This window comes from Carcharhinus amblyrhynchos, chromosome 30 (genome assembly GCF_965287045.1).
Source record: "Carcharhinus amblyrhynchos chromosome 30, sCarAmb.v2.hapA, whole genome shotgun sequence".
NCBI classification, from domain to species: domain Eukaryota; kingdom Metazoa; phylum Chordata; class Chondrichthyes; order Carcharhiniformes; family Carcharhinidae; genus Carcharhinus; species Carcharhinus amblyrhynchos.
The window spans coordinates 10,544,324-10,558,811 of NC_137353.1; the positions used below are offsets into that span (position 1 = coordinate 10,544,324).

General features: G+C 42.9%; 1 protein-coding gene across 12 annotated transcripts in view; it reads left to right on the top strand.

Moving 5' to 3' along the window:
• The window catches only part of LOC145360325 (uncharacterized), a 319,226-nt gene that overhangs the window by 243,932 nt on the left and 60,806 nt on the right, over positions 1 to 14,488 (top strand). For all 12 annotated transcript variants that reach the window (XR_013889688.1, XR_013889690.1, XR_013889693.1 and 9 more), the window contains 3 exons: positions 3,549 to 3,708; positions 7,364 to 7,482; positions 10,097 to 10,217. Coding sequence is in view for 1 of the 12 variants with exons in the window: in XM_080215517.1 (XP_080071643.1) it covers positions 3,549 to 3,708; positions 7,364 to 7,482; positions 10,097 to 10,217 (400 nt within the window). In the remaining 11 variants the exon portion in view is untranslated. The remainder of the gene's footprint in view (positions 1 to 3,548; positions 3,709 to 7,363; positions 7,483 to 10,096; positions 10,218 to 14,488) is intronic.

The following is a 14,488-nucleotide window of genomic DNA, read 5'->3' on the forward strand; positions in this document are numbered from 1 at the left end:
CCTTAAGGACATTATAGAATCATATAGTGCAGAAGGAGGCCATTTGACCCAGCAAGTCTGCACCAACCACAATCCCACCCAAGTCCTATCACCATAACCCCCTACATTTGCCCTAGCTAGTCCCTTTGACACTAAGGGGCAATTTAACATGGCCAATCCACCTAACCAGAAAACATCTTTGGACTGTGGGAGGAAACCGGAGCACCAGGAGGAAACCCATGCAGACATGGGAGAATGTGCAAACTCCACACAGGCACAGGGATAACGTAGCGGTTAGTGAACCAGATGGATTTTTCTGACAATAGACAATATTATCTTGGTCATCAGTAGATTCTTAATTCCAGATATTTTTTATTGAATTCAAATTCCACCATCTGCCGTGGCGGGATTCGAACCTGGGTCCCCCAGAACATTAGCTGAGTTTTTGGATTAATAGAATAGCAATAATACCACAAGGCCACCATCACGTTTGCGGGAAGGCTGGTTGGGGAATAAAGTTAACAGGAACTTTGAATTGAGAAAGAAAATAGCTTAGGCAGCATCTGCAGTAGAGATGAATTATAAATGATGTGTGGAAGGGGTTTGATGGGCCAAGTGGCCTTTCATCATTCCATAATTCCTCTTGTAGCAAACTGGAACGGCATTAGGAATTCCATAATGACTGCAAATAGGGTGTTTGTCACCATCAGAAGTGTATTATTTAGTGTTGTATAGCGATTAATATGGACACTATTTTCTTTCATTGCTGAAGGTTATATAAAAAAATGTAGTCAAATACTAGTTTGCACAATTGTTTGCACGTGAACCAGTACAAGGCTGCTCTAGGAACTTTGCCTAAAAATTGACTGTATGCAAATGAGTCACAAAAGTAATCACTTATGCATCACTTGTGTTAATTTGAACTACAGTACTTCTTCTTTAACCCTGTGTTATCATCATACGTGCAAGGACATTCTTTATGAATAAGTATTATTGAGGATATAAGCACTGGCCATCCTTGAAGAGATTTTCATTGACCATTAAGTGCTTTGGAATGGCCTGAGGATGCAAAAGGATGTGGTAATACAATGGTACAGTGGTTAACACTGTTGCCTCACAGTGCCAGGGACCTGGGTTCAATTCCGGCCTTGGGTCGCTGTCTGTGTGGAGTTTGCACATTCTCCCCGTATCTGCGTGGGTTTCCCCTGGGTGCTTCCATTTCCTCCCACAGCCCAAAGGTGTGTGGGTTAGGTTGTTTAACTATGCTAAATTGCCCTTTAGTGTTAGGGAAATTAGCAGGGTAAATAAGCAGGGTTACCGGACTCATAGAATCTTACAGTGCAAAAGGAGGCCATTCAGCCCATTGAGTTTGCACCAACCATAGTCTCACCCAGTCCTCCCTATCCCCATAACCCCATGCATTTACCTTAGCTTGTCCCCCAAGCGGCAATTTAGCATCGCCAATCCACCTAACTCGCACATCTTTGGGATAGGGCCTGGGTTGTTGGTGCAGGGTCAATGGGCCAAATGGCCTCTGTTTGTAGAGATTCTATAAGAACATAAGAAATAGGAGCAGGAGTAGGCCATCTAGCCCTTCAAGCCTGCCCCGCCATTCAATAAGATCATGGCTGATCTGAAGTGGATCAGTTCCATTTTCCCGCCTGCTCCCCATAATCCTTAATTCCCTTGTCTATCAGAAATCTATCTACCCGTGACTTAGACATATTCAACGAGGTAGCCACCTCATTGTTATAGGTGCTATAAAAATAAAGTTTTCATCTATTTAAACTATTAAACTAATGAAATGTACAGGAAACCTTGGTCACATACAGTGCAGAAGGAAGAAATTTGGCCCATTGAGTCTACACAATTCTCTTACAGTGCATCCACTCCTGTCTTATCTCTGTAACTTTAAGCATTTACATGGCTAACCTACACACCTTTGGACATGAAGGAGCAGTTTAGCATGGACAATCCACCTAATCTGCACAATTTTGGACTGTGGGAAGAAACCGGAGCACCCAGAGGAAACCCACGCAGAACGTGCAAACTCCAGACAGGCAGTAACCCAAGCCAGGAATCGAACGTGGGTCCCTGGTGCTGTGAGGCAGCAATGCTAACCACTGTGCCACTGTGCTGCCCTAATTATGACATTTAGCCACATGATATTACAATGGTAATTATATCCTTTTTCTTTTCTTTCATTTCTCTTCTTTATCATAAGGAAGTGAATTTTATTACTTTCGCCAATGTCTCCAGGCACATTTTGTGAACGATTAGCAGACATAAAGGTGCGGTCTCACTGCCACAGAGTTTGATCAAACTGTACGAGCTTCATAGACCCTTTCTCAATCTTTGTTTGGTGGAATAATAATCTCCAAAGGTGCACATTGCACGAGCTAGCAAATATCTGTAAGGGATAAATAACTTCTATCTGAGGCTTCTAATGACTGTTCAAATTCTTCAAACTACACCGTCATGGCTTTTGACTTCATTAGAGCCCCTTTGATTTTTATTACAACCTTATAACAACAGAGCTAGCCATTAACTTTCAGCTAAACTCACTAATAGCATGTTGGACTCTGGTTCCTTTTGTCCCCAGTTGTAAAACCACAAAATTTAGACTGTGTCCATTTTTGAGATGTTGCGCGCCCTTGAGTTTGCTTTGTTGCTGCTGTGCTTATGTATTTGGCTCTTGTAACAACGTGGTGGAAACAAGTTTGTGTATTTAGTGACCTTCTGTCCTTTGAAGAAACAAGCTTGAATTATTTGGAATAAAGTGTGGGAGTTTGAGGAGGGGTGGGGGGGGCAGGGGGGGATAGTGAGTGCCAGTGGAGGACATGATGGACATGATGCTTCCATGGGCCCCACCCCGCTGTGTCTTGACATATTTATTTTGTTAAAGGTGCTACATAAATGGAGGTTGTTGTGTCCTCCTGCAGCCAAATGCCTGTGTACCCCTATTGATCTGGCAGTCACTCTGGGTGGGTGTTAGAGTGGAGAATTATTTAAATGAAACCATCAGGTGGCACGGTGGCTCAGTGGTTAGCACTGCTGCCTCACAGGGCCAGAGACCCGGGTTTGATTCCCGGCTTGGGCCACTGTCTGTGTGGAGTTTGCACATTCTCCCCATGTCTGCGTGGGTTTTCCCACGTGCTCTGGATTCTTCCCACACTCCAATGGTGTGAAAGTTAGTTGGATTGGCCATTATAAATTGTCCATTAGTGTCAGGGGGATTAGCAGGGTAAATATATGGGGTTACAGGGATAGGGGATAGGTAGGATTGTGGTCGGTGCAGGCTCGATGAGCCGAATGGCCTCCTCCTGCATTGCAAGGATTTTATGATTCTATTTAAAGAACCTTTATGCCCCCACTCCTAGGGGTACCCCTCCCCCTGCATTCCCATTAATATTAAAACCACAGTTCGTTGCAAAAGGAAGAATTGGAAAGGGACACTAATGAGTGAAAAATTGGGGGAATTCACTTGAATTCTATGATGTTCTTCCCACTATTTTGCTGACTTATCTCTTTTTACTTTGTGTCTCTCTAAATTGACCCATGGTACACAGCACGGCCCTCCAGTACACTGTCCGAGGGATCGGAATGTGGAAAGCGAATTGGCAATGCCAATCAGAAAACTGGAGACAAGTCCAGCAACAGCAAGAAACAGGAAGAAAGTAAAGAACAAGGCCCTTTCTACTACATTGGAAGCATGAATGGAGTCGCTCTGTATGTATAAAAGTAAAGTTTTATTTTATTATAGGTTGTTATAACACCACATAACTGAATTGTCAATGTACGATCAGAGTAGAATTCAGTTTTGTTCTCATGTGCTGATGCAGTTTAAACAGGTTTAGTACAGGGACCAAAATTTATCAGTATAATAAACAATGGACAAAAAACAATACAGCACAAGAACAGGCCCTTTGGCCCACCAAGCCTGTGCCACATGTGGCTTCTATCCCTCTGTTCGCCTCCCATTCATGGATCTATCAAGATACACACTTTGAATATTGCTACCATGCCTGCTTCCACCACCTCCACTGGTAGTATGTCTCAGACACCAACCACTCTCTGTGTGAAAAACTTACCCTGCACGTCTCCCCCAAACCTTCCCCCCTCACCTTGAACCTGTGCCCTCTTGTAGGCGACCCTTCCACACTGGGAAAAAGCCCCTGACTAACCATCCTATCTATGCCTCTCATAATTTTGTAGACCTCTATCAGGTCACCTCTCAGCCTCTGTCTTTCCAGTGGAAACAATCTGAGTTTATCCAACCTCTCCTCATAGCTAAAGCCCTCCAGCACAGGCAACAACCTGGTAAACCTTCTTTCACCTTCTCCAAAGCTTCTACGTCCTCTGGTAGTGTGGCGACCAGGAAATGTGTGCAATATTCCAAATGTGGCCTAACTAAAGTTTCATACAGCTGTGACTTATCTTGCCAATTTTTATGCTCAGTGCCCAGCTGATGAAGGCAAGCATGCTGTATGTCTTCTAAGGGCCAAGATTCCTTATCCCTAGCAGATTCTCCCTCTCTATCTCTCTCTCTCTCAATGCAAACTTCTCACAAAGAACGCTGGATATTCTCCACATTATTGACAACGTTTTCAGACCAAATCTATAAGCGTCAAGAGAACAGAATGAATGTTCGAGCATAATTCAGTATTTGCTCAGTGATTCTATCCTTGTGCTGCAAACCTCATTATAATGGTTGACTTAAAGTACAGGTAATCTCTCTCAAATAATCCAGTCATAAATTTGAACTGCAGAGTGCAGTTGATTATTGCCACCTCCACCAGTATTTCTTGGAACTTGGAGCCCTCCTGCTTGTAGAAATTCACATTTATATTTACTTTATGGTTTACCTAACTCATTGTTGATTTAAAAAATCCTGTGGTGGTGTGACTGTGGTACTCCAGTGAAGGAGCACTTAGGGAGTGCTGTATTGTCAAAGGTGCCACTTTTTCAGTCAGATATTGAACCAAGGCCCTGAATTCTCTCTCAAGTGAGCATAAGAGATCCCAGAACACTGTTCTGAAGGAGAGAAAGGGAATAGTTTCCCCTTGTAGCTTGGCCAATATTGATCCCTTAATCAACACCGTTGAGACAGATTTTCTAGTTATCACATTGCTATTTGTAAACCCTTGTTATGCACTTATTAGCTGCCATGTCACATAGAGACTGCACTTCAGAAAGTATTTTAAAGGCTTAATATCATAAAAAGTGCTATATAAGTGCAAATCTAAGTTTTTTTAATGAAGTTTATTTATTAGTGTCATAATTAGGCTTACATTAACATTGCAGTGAAGTTATTGTGAAAATCCCCTGGTTGCCGCACTCCAAAACCTATTGGGGAAGAACATGTGGACTCCACATAGATAGTGACCCAAGCCAGGAATCGAACCTATGTCCTTGGTGCTATGAGGTGGCAGTGCTAACCACTGTGCCACCGTGCAGCCCCACGGTGGGCTGCCAGTTGTAGACAAAGTGGCATTGGGTAAATAGAACTGACTTCTAAACAAATCTTTCACAAGAAACATGACACAAATAAAGGCACAGTATCGTCACAACTCACACTAGACATTGTAGCTGCTTAGTAACATAGAGTGGCATGGATAGACTAAGAAGATGTGAAGCCATTTCATCTGTGACATATATAAGGAGCACAATGACATTTAATATAGCACATTCTTTCCTGGCTTAGCTTAATTAGACCCAGTCTTACCGAGGTTACTAAGGGAAGTAATGGTGGAAATTGCAGAGATTCTGACCATAATCTGCTCAGATGTGGAGCTGGTGCCAGAAGCTTGGTGGATTGCAAATGGTACAAACCTCTTTTTCTCAAAAGAGGGAGAAGGATAAACTTGGAAACAACGATCCATTCAGCTTAGTGTCCATGTTGGGGAAACTTGCAGAGATAACATTCCTGGTCAAAATTGGAAGAATGAAAATAATTCCAGTTGTAACTTTCAAAACAGAATTGGGTAAATAATTGAAGGGAAAAATGGTAGCACAGTGGTTAGCACTGCTGCCTCACAGCGCCAGAGAACCTGGCTTTGGGTCACTGCTTGTGTGGAGTTTGCACATTCTCCCCGTGTCTGCATGGATTTCCTTCGGATGCTCTGGTCTCCTCCCACAGTCTGAAAGACATGCTGGTTGGGTGCATTGACCCAAACAGGCAACAGACTGTGGCGACTGGGGAATTTTCACAGTAACTTCATTGCAGTGTCAATGTCAGCCTTACTTGTGAAACTAATAACATTGTAGGGAAAGAGCAGAAGTATGAAAATAATTGGATAGCTCTTTCAAAGGGCTAGCACAGACACAATGAATTGAATGGCTTCATATTAATGCTCTATAATCTCTGCAAGTGGTACCTAAAAGAGATTATTATTGGCCAAAAACTTTTAAACAAGAATACTGCCTTACAAAACCAGCATGTACGTAAGAGAAGCCAATTTCTTCCTTTGTTAGGCCTTCTTTCTTTGTGTGTGTTCAGAGGAAGATTTTATACATGTGTTTTAATTACCTCTTTTCTACCAGATCTGTCTACCTAACAGCAGGGAGGGAAGACAATCGCTAGCATGTGAAAGGATTATATTTATGCTGAATAGTAACCACTAAAAACTTGATGCAAGGTCTCACGCGTATGTTGTCAAACATCAGAAAGTTGATGATTAATTGTAATTGCTAATTTTTATGTCAAAGGTTATTCAGGTGGTGGAGTAAATATGACCAATGATGCAACACAAAACTGAGTAACATTGGTTGGATGGGTGTGGCATGAAAGGGAGCTTGGGGTTGAGGAGGTGGATTGAAGGGATACAAGTAGAATGCTGCAATGTGAATCATAGAATCCCTACAGTGCAGAAGAGGCCATTCTGCCCCTCGAGTCTCTCTGATAGAGCATTTACCCAGGCCCTCTCCCCGGCCCTATCCCCCTTATCTCACACATTTCCAATGGCTAATCCATCTAACCTACACATCTTAGATTCATAGAATACCTACAGTGCAGAAGGAGACCATTTGGCCCATCAAATCTGCACCAACCAATTTCAATCAGGCCCTATTCCCATAACCCCTCATATTTCACCCTACAAATGCCCCTGGCACTAGGGTTAATTTAGCATGGCCAATCAACCTAATCTGCACATCTTTGGACTGAGGGAGGAAACTGGAGCACCCAGAGGAAACCCACACAGATACAGGGAGAAGATGCAAACTTCAGACAGACAGTTAAGCAAGGCCAGAATTGAATCCTGGTCCCTGATGCTGTGAGACAGCAATGCTAACCACTGTGCCACATGCTGCTCTGTCTTGGTCTGTTTCTTATCTGGTTATAAAAGACATCTGTTCAAATACTGCATTATGTTTTTCAATATAGCATTAGTAGCTTCTGCGAGAGCAAGGGATGGAAACGAATCTTCGACAATATTCGAGATGACTACTTATTTAAATGGACTGACACCAACACACTTTTCATCCACCAAACCTTTCATGAAGGTATAATGGGCTATCAGAATGGCCCACATCAGAATTATATTGTAACTATCAGTCTTGTAATATTAAAGCATTATGTTTTCAGTAATGTTTAATTCATTAACTTTATTTAATTTTATTCATTTACAAGAGACAGGAGAATGTCACTTCTCCATTTTGCAATGCACTTTGGCCATGTTAAGGTAATGTCTTTATTGCAAGGGGAGATCTTGTGACACAGTGGTGGAGTCCCTAACTCTGGATCCAGAAACTCCAGGCTCAAATCACATTCGATGTCAAGAAAGGTGCATCATAATGTGGCCAGGCAAAAGTCCACCTGTAAATCCTCCTGTTTTTTGAAGTTTTAAAATTTATTTATTAGTGTCACAAGTAGGCTTACATTAACACTGCAATGAAGTTACTGTGAAAATCCCCGAATCGCCACACTCCGTGCCTGTTTGACTACACTGAGGGAGAATTTAGCATGGTCAATGCACCAAACTAGCACATCTCTTTTGGACTGTGGGAGGAAACCAGAGCACCCAGAGGAAACTCATGCAAACACGGGGGAAACGCCGTACTGACAGTAACCCAAGCCAGGAATCAAAACCGGGTCCCTGGCGCTGTGAGGCAGCAGCGCTAACTACTGTGCCACTGTGCTGCCCCTTTGATGTCAGTGTGGCCAAGCAAAGGTTGATTGTTGATCTGTAAATCTTTCTGATATGTCGATGGCAGGCAGGAAGGACAGGAGAGTTTCCTGGTCAGCCATCTGCAGAAGGCAATGTCAAACCACCGTAGTAACCTGCCAAGTCTAATCATGGACCCATCCAATGGAAGTCCATGGTCACCAATGCCTTTTCAGGGGATGGTCAATGAAAAGAGAGAGAGAGGCTCTGTATTACAAAGGGGTTGGAGAATAAGAGTAAGGTTCTTGCTGCAGTTATATAAGGTTCTGATAAGGCCATACCTGAACTATGATGTATAGTCTTGCTCTTCTTATTTAAGGAAGGATATATTTGCCAAACGGGATGCTACAAAGTTTGACTAAGTGGATTCCTGGGCCAAAAGGTAGCCGTGTGAGGAGAGATTGAGATTAAATTCCAGAGTTTACAAGAATTGAAATGTGTAAACTTCACAGTGGGTTTGACAGGATGGAAATGAGAGACCCTTTCCCCCGCATGTGTGAGTCTTGAACTAGGAATCATAGTCTCAGGATAAGGGATCAGTCATTTAGAATTGAGATGAGGAGGAATTTCTTCACTCAGATGGTTGTGAATCGTTGGCATTCTCTGTCCTGGATAGCTATGGATGCTGAGTTGTTGAGATCAAAAGATTTTTGGAGTCGAAGGGAATCTGGGATAAGAGGATAGAGTAGAAAATCAGCCATGATACTATTGACTGGTGGAACATGCTCAGAGGGCCAGTGGCCTACTTCAGTTATTGTGTCTTATGTTCTTTATAATACACCTGGATCTCAAATATCTGCATATGGCTGGTTCTGTGGTTTTTTTAAATTGAATTGTTGTACACAACTTCTTCCCTGCTGCCATTGGACTTTTGAATGGACCTACCTCACATTAAATTGATCTTTCTCTGCACCCTAGCTATGACTGTAACACTGCACTCTGCAATCTCGCCTTTCTTTCTCAATGTATAGTATGCTTTGTCGATATAGTACGCAGGAAACAATACTTTTCACTGTACACTAACACATGTGACAATAATAAATCAAGCCAAATCAAATCAAACACCATATCAGGTATTGTTAACTTCATCAAGTATTTCTAAGTGACAGATAGTACAACGTAAAGCAGAACTCTCTTTATGTCACATTTTTATCTCCATATTCGGCAATATTTATTTGGTTACACTGACGGCTGTGTTTATATAGCACCTTTACCACAAGTTTTCCCAAGATGCTTCACAGAGACAAAATAAATTCTTGATCAAGGAAGGATATTAGAAGAAATATGATAGAAAGACTTTTGAGGCTGGAAAAGGGGTCAGTCTGAGGGAGCCCTGATGAAACAGAGGAGTTTATGGAGGGAATTCTAGAATGAAACCTAGATAGTCGAAGATATTTAAACACAAGATTATGCTTTAAATGAGAGTCTTTGGGGCATTATACACCAGCGAGGATAGGAGTGATGGCTGAACAAAGCCTGATGTGACATAGACTAAAGGTGCACATTCCAAAGATATACGTGTTAGGTGCATTGGCCATGCTAAATTGCCTCTTAATGCCCTGGGATGCGTAGATTAGAGGGATTAGTGGAGTAAATATGTAGAATTGCAGGGATAGGGCCTGGTTGGGATTGTTATTGGTGCAGACTCAATGGGCTGTATGGCCTCCTTCTGCCCTGTAGGGCTTCTATGATTTCTATGGACAGCAGAGTCCTTAACAGCATCGAGTCCATAAACACCTGAGTTCCCAGCAAAAGAAAATCCTGGTTTACCAATAGATCATGTGGGTTGCTACTGCGTGAAGCTTCTGTAACATTGCAGCAAGAAGATGCAGTATTAAAGCCAGGAACATCCATGGATTTAGGGAATCAGAGAGCATTTAGCAAACAGTACAAGATGTATCGCTGATTAGCTTTGCTAACGTTTGTATCTTTGGTTTCTGTTATTCTAAAAGGTAAACAGATGTTAAACCAGATCCCAAACAATAAAGCTCTAACCACCAAGTTTGGCCTCTGCTCTTCGCTCAAGGATAATGAACGTATAATGAATAAATATGGCAGGATCATGTTTTCAAAGTAAGTGTACTTACAACTTGACGTTTCACACAAGTCTTTTGGAAGTTTGATTGAAACAATATTAGAATGCATAATTAATTGGGTAATTGAGGCTTGCCAATCATATTTTGGTAAATATGTAACAAGAGTAATTGTAAATCATTGGCACTAATTTTACCGTATTGTCAAATCTCATGACATGATCAAACTGCAAATCAACTTGAGCTATTTTTGTTCCTTGTACTCTTGTCTGAATTTGTTGAAATAAAGTACACAAAGCAGTCATGATCACTGTTAATATTAAAATTAGATTTCTTCCCATTCTTTTGCTGTGAACTCACAAGGCTTGGCTTCAACCCAGATGGAAATTGGCCCCATGGAGCACATAGCTGGAGATTGCCACCTGGTTTCTTGTCTCCAGTTGCCACTCCAATGCAGTGTCACCAATGACAGTGACTGGGAAATCTCTTCAAGTGTGCTTCAGTTTCCTTTAGTGAGATTGAAACCATGCAGGTCATATCGCTTCTTGGTCTTGGTCAAGGGTCAGACTGAGCCCAAGATGGGGTACAAAGCCTCATCTTGTCAGCTTGGATCTTGCTTGCTTCTCTTGTGGGGACCATGCGTTGGAATTTCAATTGGAAATTTCAATTGGAATTTGAACTTGGTTTTTGGAGCAAGCAAGGAATGGATTTGGGTTTGCCCAGTCCACTCTGAGCATTGACTTTGGAACTTTAAAGATAGAATAACTTTTTTTAATATTCCAACTTTATACATTTTCTGTCTCTTTTCCTTTAACTTGACGTTTTCATATTTTGGCTGAGATCAATTTAGTTAGTTCCTCATCTCCTCCACAATTCCCAGGAAGATGCTTTCAGCGTCAGTTACTCCCTCAGCCAGAAGAATCTCTCTGCCCGGTCATAGTGACATTTCTCTATGAAACCTACAGATTCTGATAACAACATAGTAACAGGTAGTTATCAGGTTAATGTCACACTTGAGAGAGAAGGAGAAAAGGATCTTGTTAAACAACAATGAATAAGTGGCTAGTAGCATTTGCATTACACAAGTGCCAGTTCCCTCCAAGCCACACACTATCCTGACTTGGAAACATATCACCATACCTTCATTATTTCTAGAGTAAAATCCTGAAACTCCCTTTCTAACAGCACTATTGGTCTACCTATACCATAGAATCCCACAGTGCAGAAGGAGGCCATTTGGCCCATCGAGCAGGCACTGACCACAATCCCACCCAGGCCCTATCGCCATAACCCCATGCAATTACCCTAGCTAGTTCCCCTGACACCAAGGGGCAATTTAGCATGGCCAAAACACCTAACCCGCACACATCTTTGGAGTGTGGGAGGAAACCGGAGCACCCAGAGGAAACCTGCACAGACACGGGGAGAATATGCAAACTCCATACCAACGGTGACCTGAGGCTGGGAATCAAACCCGGGGTCCCTGATGCTGTGGGGCAGCCGTGTTAACCACTGTGCCACCGTGCTGCCCAGATGGATGCAGTTCAAGAAGGTGCCACCACTTTCTCTGGGGTAATTAGTGATGGGCAAAAAATGTTGGCCTTGCCAGTGATGTCCATATCCCATGAAGGAATGTGAAAAAAACCTCCTTCCTGTGGATCAACTGATGGAATGAAGCAACTATGTTTGGTTTAAAAGTCAGACTGGAAGTAAACAGGAAAAATACAGACAAGAATAATCAATTGGCCAGACGTCATACTCGAGCATAAGATTTCCATCAATTCTGGCTGAGTGTGAATAGTTTTGGCACGTACGACACAAGGTGTCACACTAGGAGTGCCTAATCAGGATATTTACTGTCACATTCCTACTTGCTGAGACAGAATGTTATCTGTGCCCTGAGACTGAATTAAACACTGGCTGATTTGCTAGAATTTTTTCAATTACCTGTCAGAGATTAGAAAGATATTTTCAAGAATCTTCTTGGGCACGTTCCCTGGGGAGATGGAATCGTTGAAGGCATGCTCGAGAGTGTAAATTAGACATGGGTGATGAAAATGGATTCTGTGGATCAAGTAGCCTTTTCTCATTCCACGGTCTCTCCTGTTTGTACACAATCACTCTCTTTATCATAATTGCGGTACGCAAACTAAGCAATCTGAAATTATTCTAACGTTCTTCAGCCAAACTGTCGCTGGTGGATTACATTGCTCCGTTCAAAGCTCAATGGCACATTAAGTTATTGAAAGATGTGTAGATGTAAAGATGTTAGCTGCTCTGTGTCTGTGCTTCCAATGCCGGCATCTCCACATCATGGCTTCCAACTCCACCAGAGGTTTGTGATGAAACAATGTAAACTGCGTGCTGTATACTGAAGAAGGAAGAAGTGGGTGGCACGGTGGCACAGTGGTTAAGCACTGATGCCACACAGCACCAGAGTCCTTCAATTCCCAGCCTTGGAGTTTGCACTTTCTCCCTATGTCTGTGTAGTTTCCCTCCGGGTGCTCCAGTTTCCTCCCACAGACTAAAGATGTGCAGGTTAGGTTGATTGGCCATGCTAAATTGACCTTAACGTCAGGGGAATTAGCAGGGTAAATGTATGGGGTTATGGGAATAAGGTCTGGGTGTGATTGTATTCAGTACATACTTGATGGGCCGAATGGCCTCCTTCTGTACTGTAGGGATTCTATGAAAATGTATATAGCATTTTGCAGGACTTTAGGATGTCCCAGTGCTTACAGCCAATACATTACTTCTGAAGTGCACAGTAGTAAATGTGGCAGCCGACTGTCATTGAAAGATAGAAGATAGCAGCAGGAGGAGGCCATTTGGCCCTTCAACCCTGCTCTCTGCCGTTCATTATGTTCATGGCTGATTGTCCAATGCAGTAGCCTAATCCTGTTTTCTCCCCACAACCTTTGATCCCATTTGCCCCAAGTGCTACATCTAGCCACCTCTTGAATTATTCAATATTTTTGTATCTACTATTTCCTGTGGCAAGTTCACCACTCTTTGGATGAAGGAATGTCTCCTCACTTCTGCCCTAAATGGTCTACCCCAAATCCTCAGACTGTGACCCCCTCTGGACGCATCCACCACCATCGAAAACATCCTCCCTGCATCTACCCTGTCTAGTCGCGTTAGAATTTTATAAGTCTCTATGAGATCCCCCCTCATTTGTCTGAACTTCAGCAAAAACAATTCTAACCTAGTCAGACTCTCCTCACACATTAGTCGCACCATCCCCGGAATCAGCCTGATAAACCTTCAGTGCACTCCCTCAAGGGCAAGAATATCCTTGTGACCAAAACTGCTCACAATATTCTAGGTGTGGCCTCACCAAGTTTCTGTATAATTGCAACAATACATCCCTGCTCCTGTACTCGAAACTTCTCGCAATGAAGGCCAACATTCCATTTGCCTTCTTTACCGCCTGCTGCACCTGAATGCTTTCCTTCAGTGACTGGTGCACAAGGACCCCCAGATCCCACTGCCCATTCCCCCCTCCCTATTTGCAGCCTTTCAGGTAGTAATCTGCCTTCTTGTTTTTGCTTCCATAAATAGCAGCGAGATAATGAAGGTAAAGTCACCATAGTCCCAGATGACCACAGGCAGCTCTCTCACTTATGCTTCCCTCCCCAAAGGTACAAATAAAGTCAACTAGCTACTTTTGACACCAAGCAGATTGGATTTTCCTCGTTCCTTTTTCCTTCTCCAAATATAAATATCTTTTCTCTGAGACTAAGCTGAAGTTTTTCAATTTCTAACCTTCAGAATGAAGTAGATAAGAATAAGAACTAGATCTGCAAAAAGAACCTTGTACTTCTGAGTGGTTGGGATCTGGAATGCACTGTCTGGAAGTGTGGTAGAGGCAGGTTCAATCAAGGCACTAGAGAGAGTATTCGATAAATGATCATTGTTGAATAGGGACAATGTGCTGGGGTTATGGGGAAAAGGCAAGGGAATGGCACCAAGTCATGATGCTCGTTTGGAGAGCTTGTGCAGACATAAGGAGGCATGGTGGCACAGTGGTTAGCACTGCTGCTTCATAGCGCCAGGGATCTGGGTTCAATTCTGGCCTTGGGTGACTGTTTGTGAGGAGTTTGCACTTTCTCCCCGGGTCAGTGTGGGTTTCCTCTGGGTGCTCTGGTTTCCTCCTACACTCCAAAGATGTGCTGGGTCAAGTAGATTGGCCGTGTTAAATCACCCCTTAGCATCAGGAGGACTAGCAGGGTAAATATTTGGGATTTATCCACATTATACTGCAGCTGCCATGCAGATGCCCACATACTCAGCCTGTCCAAATCACAC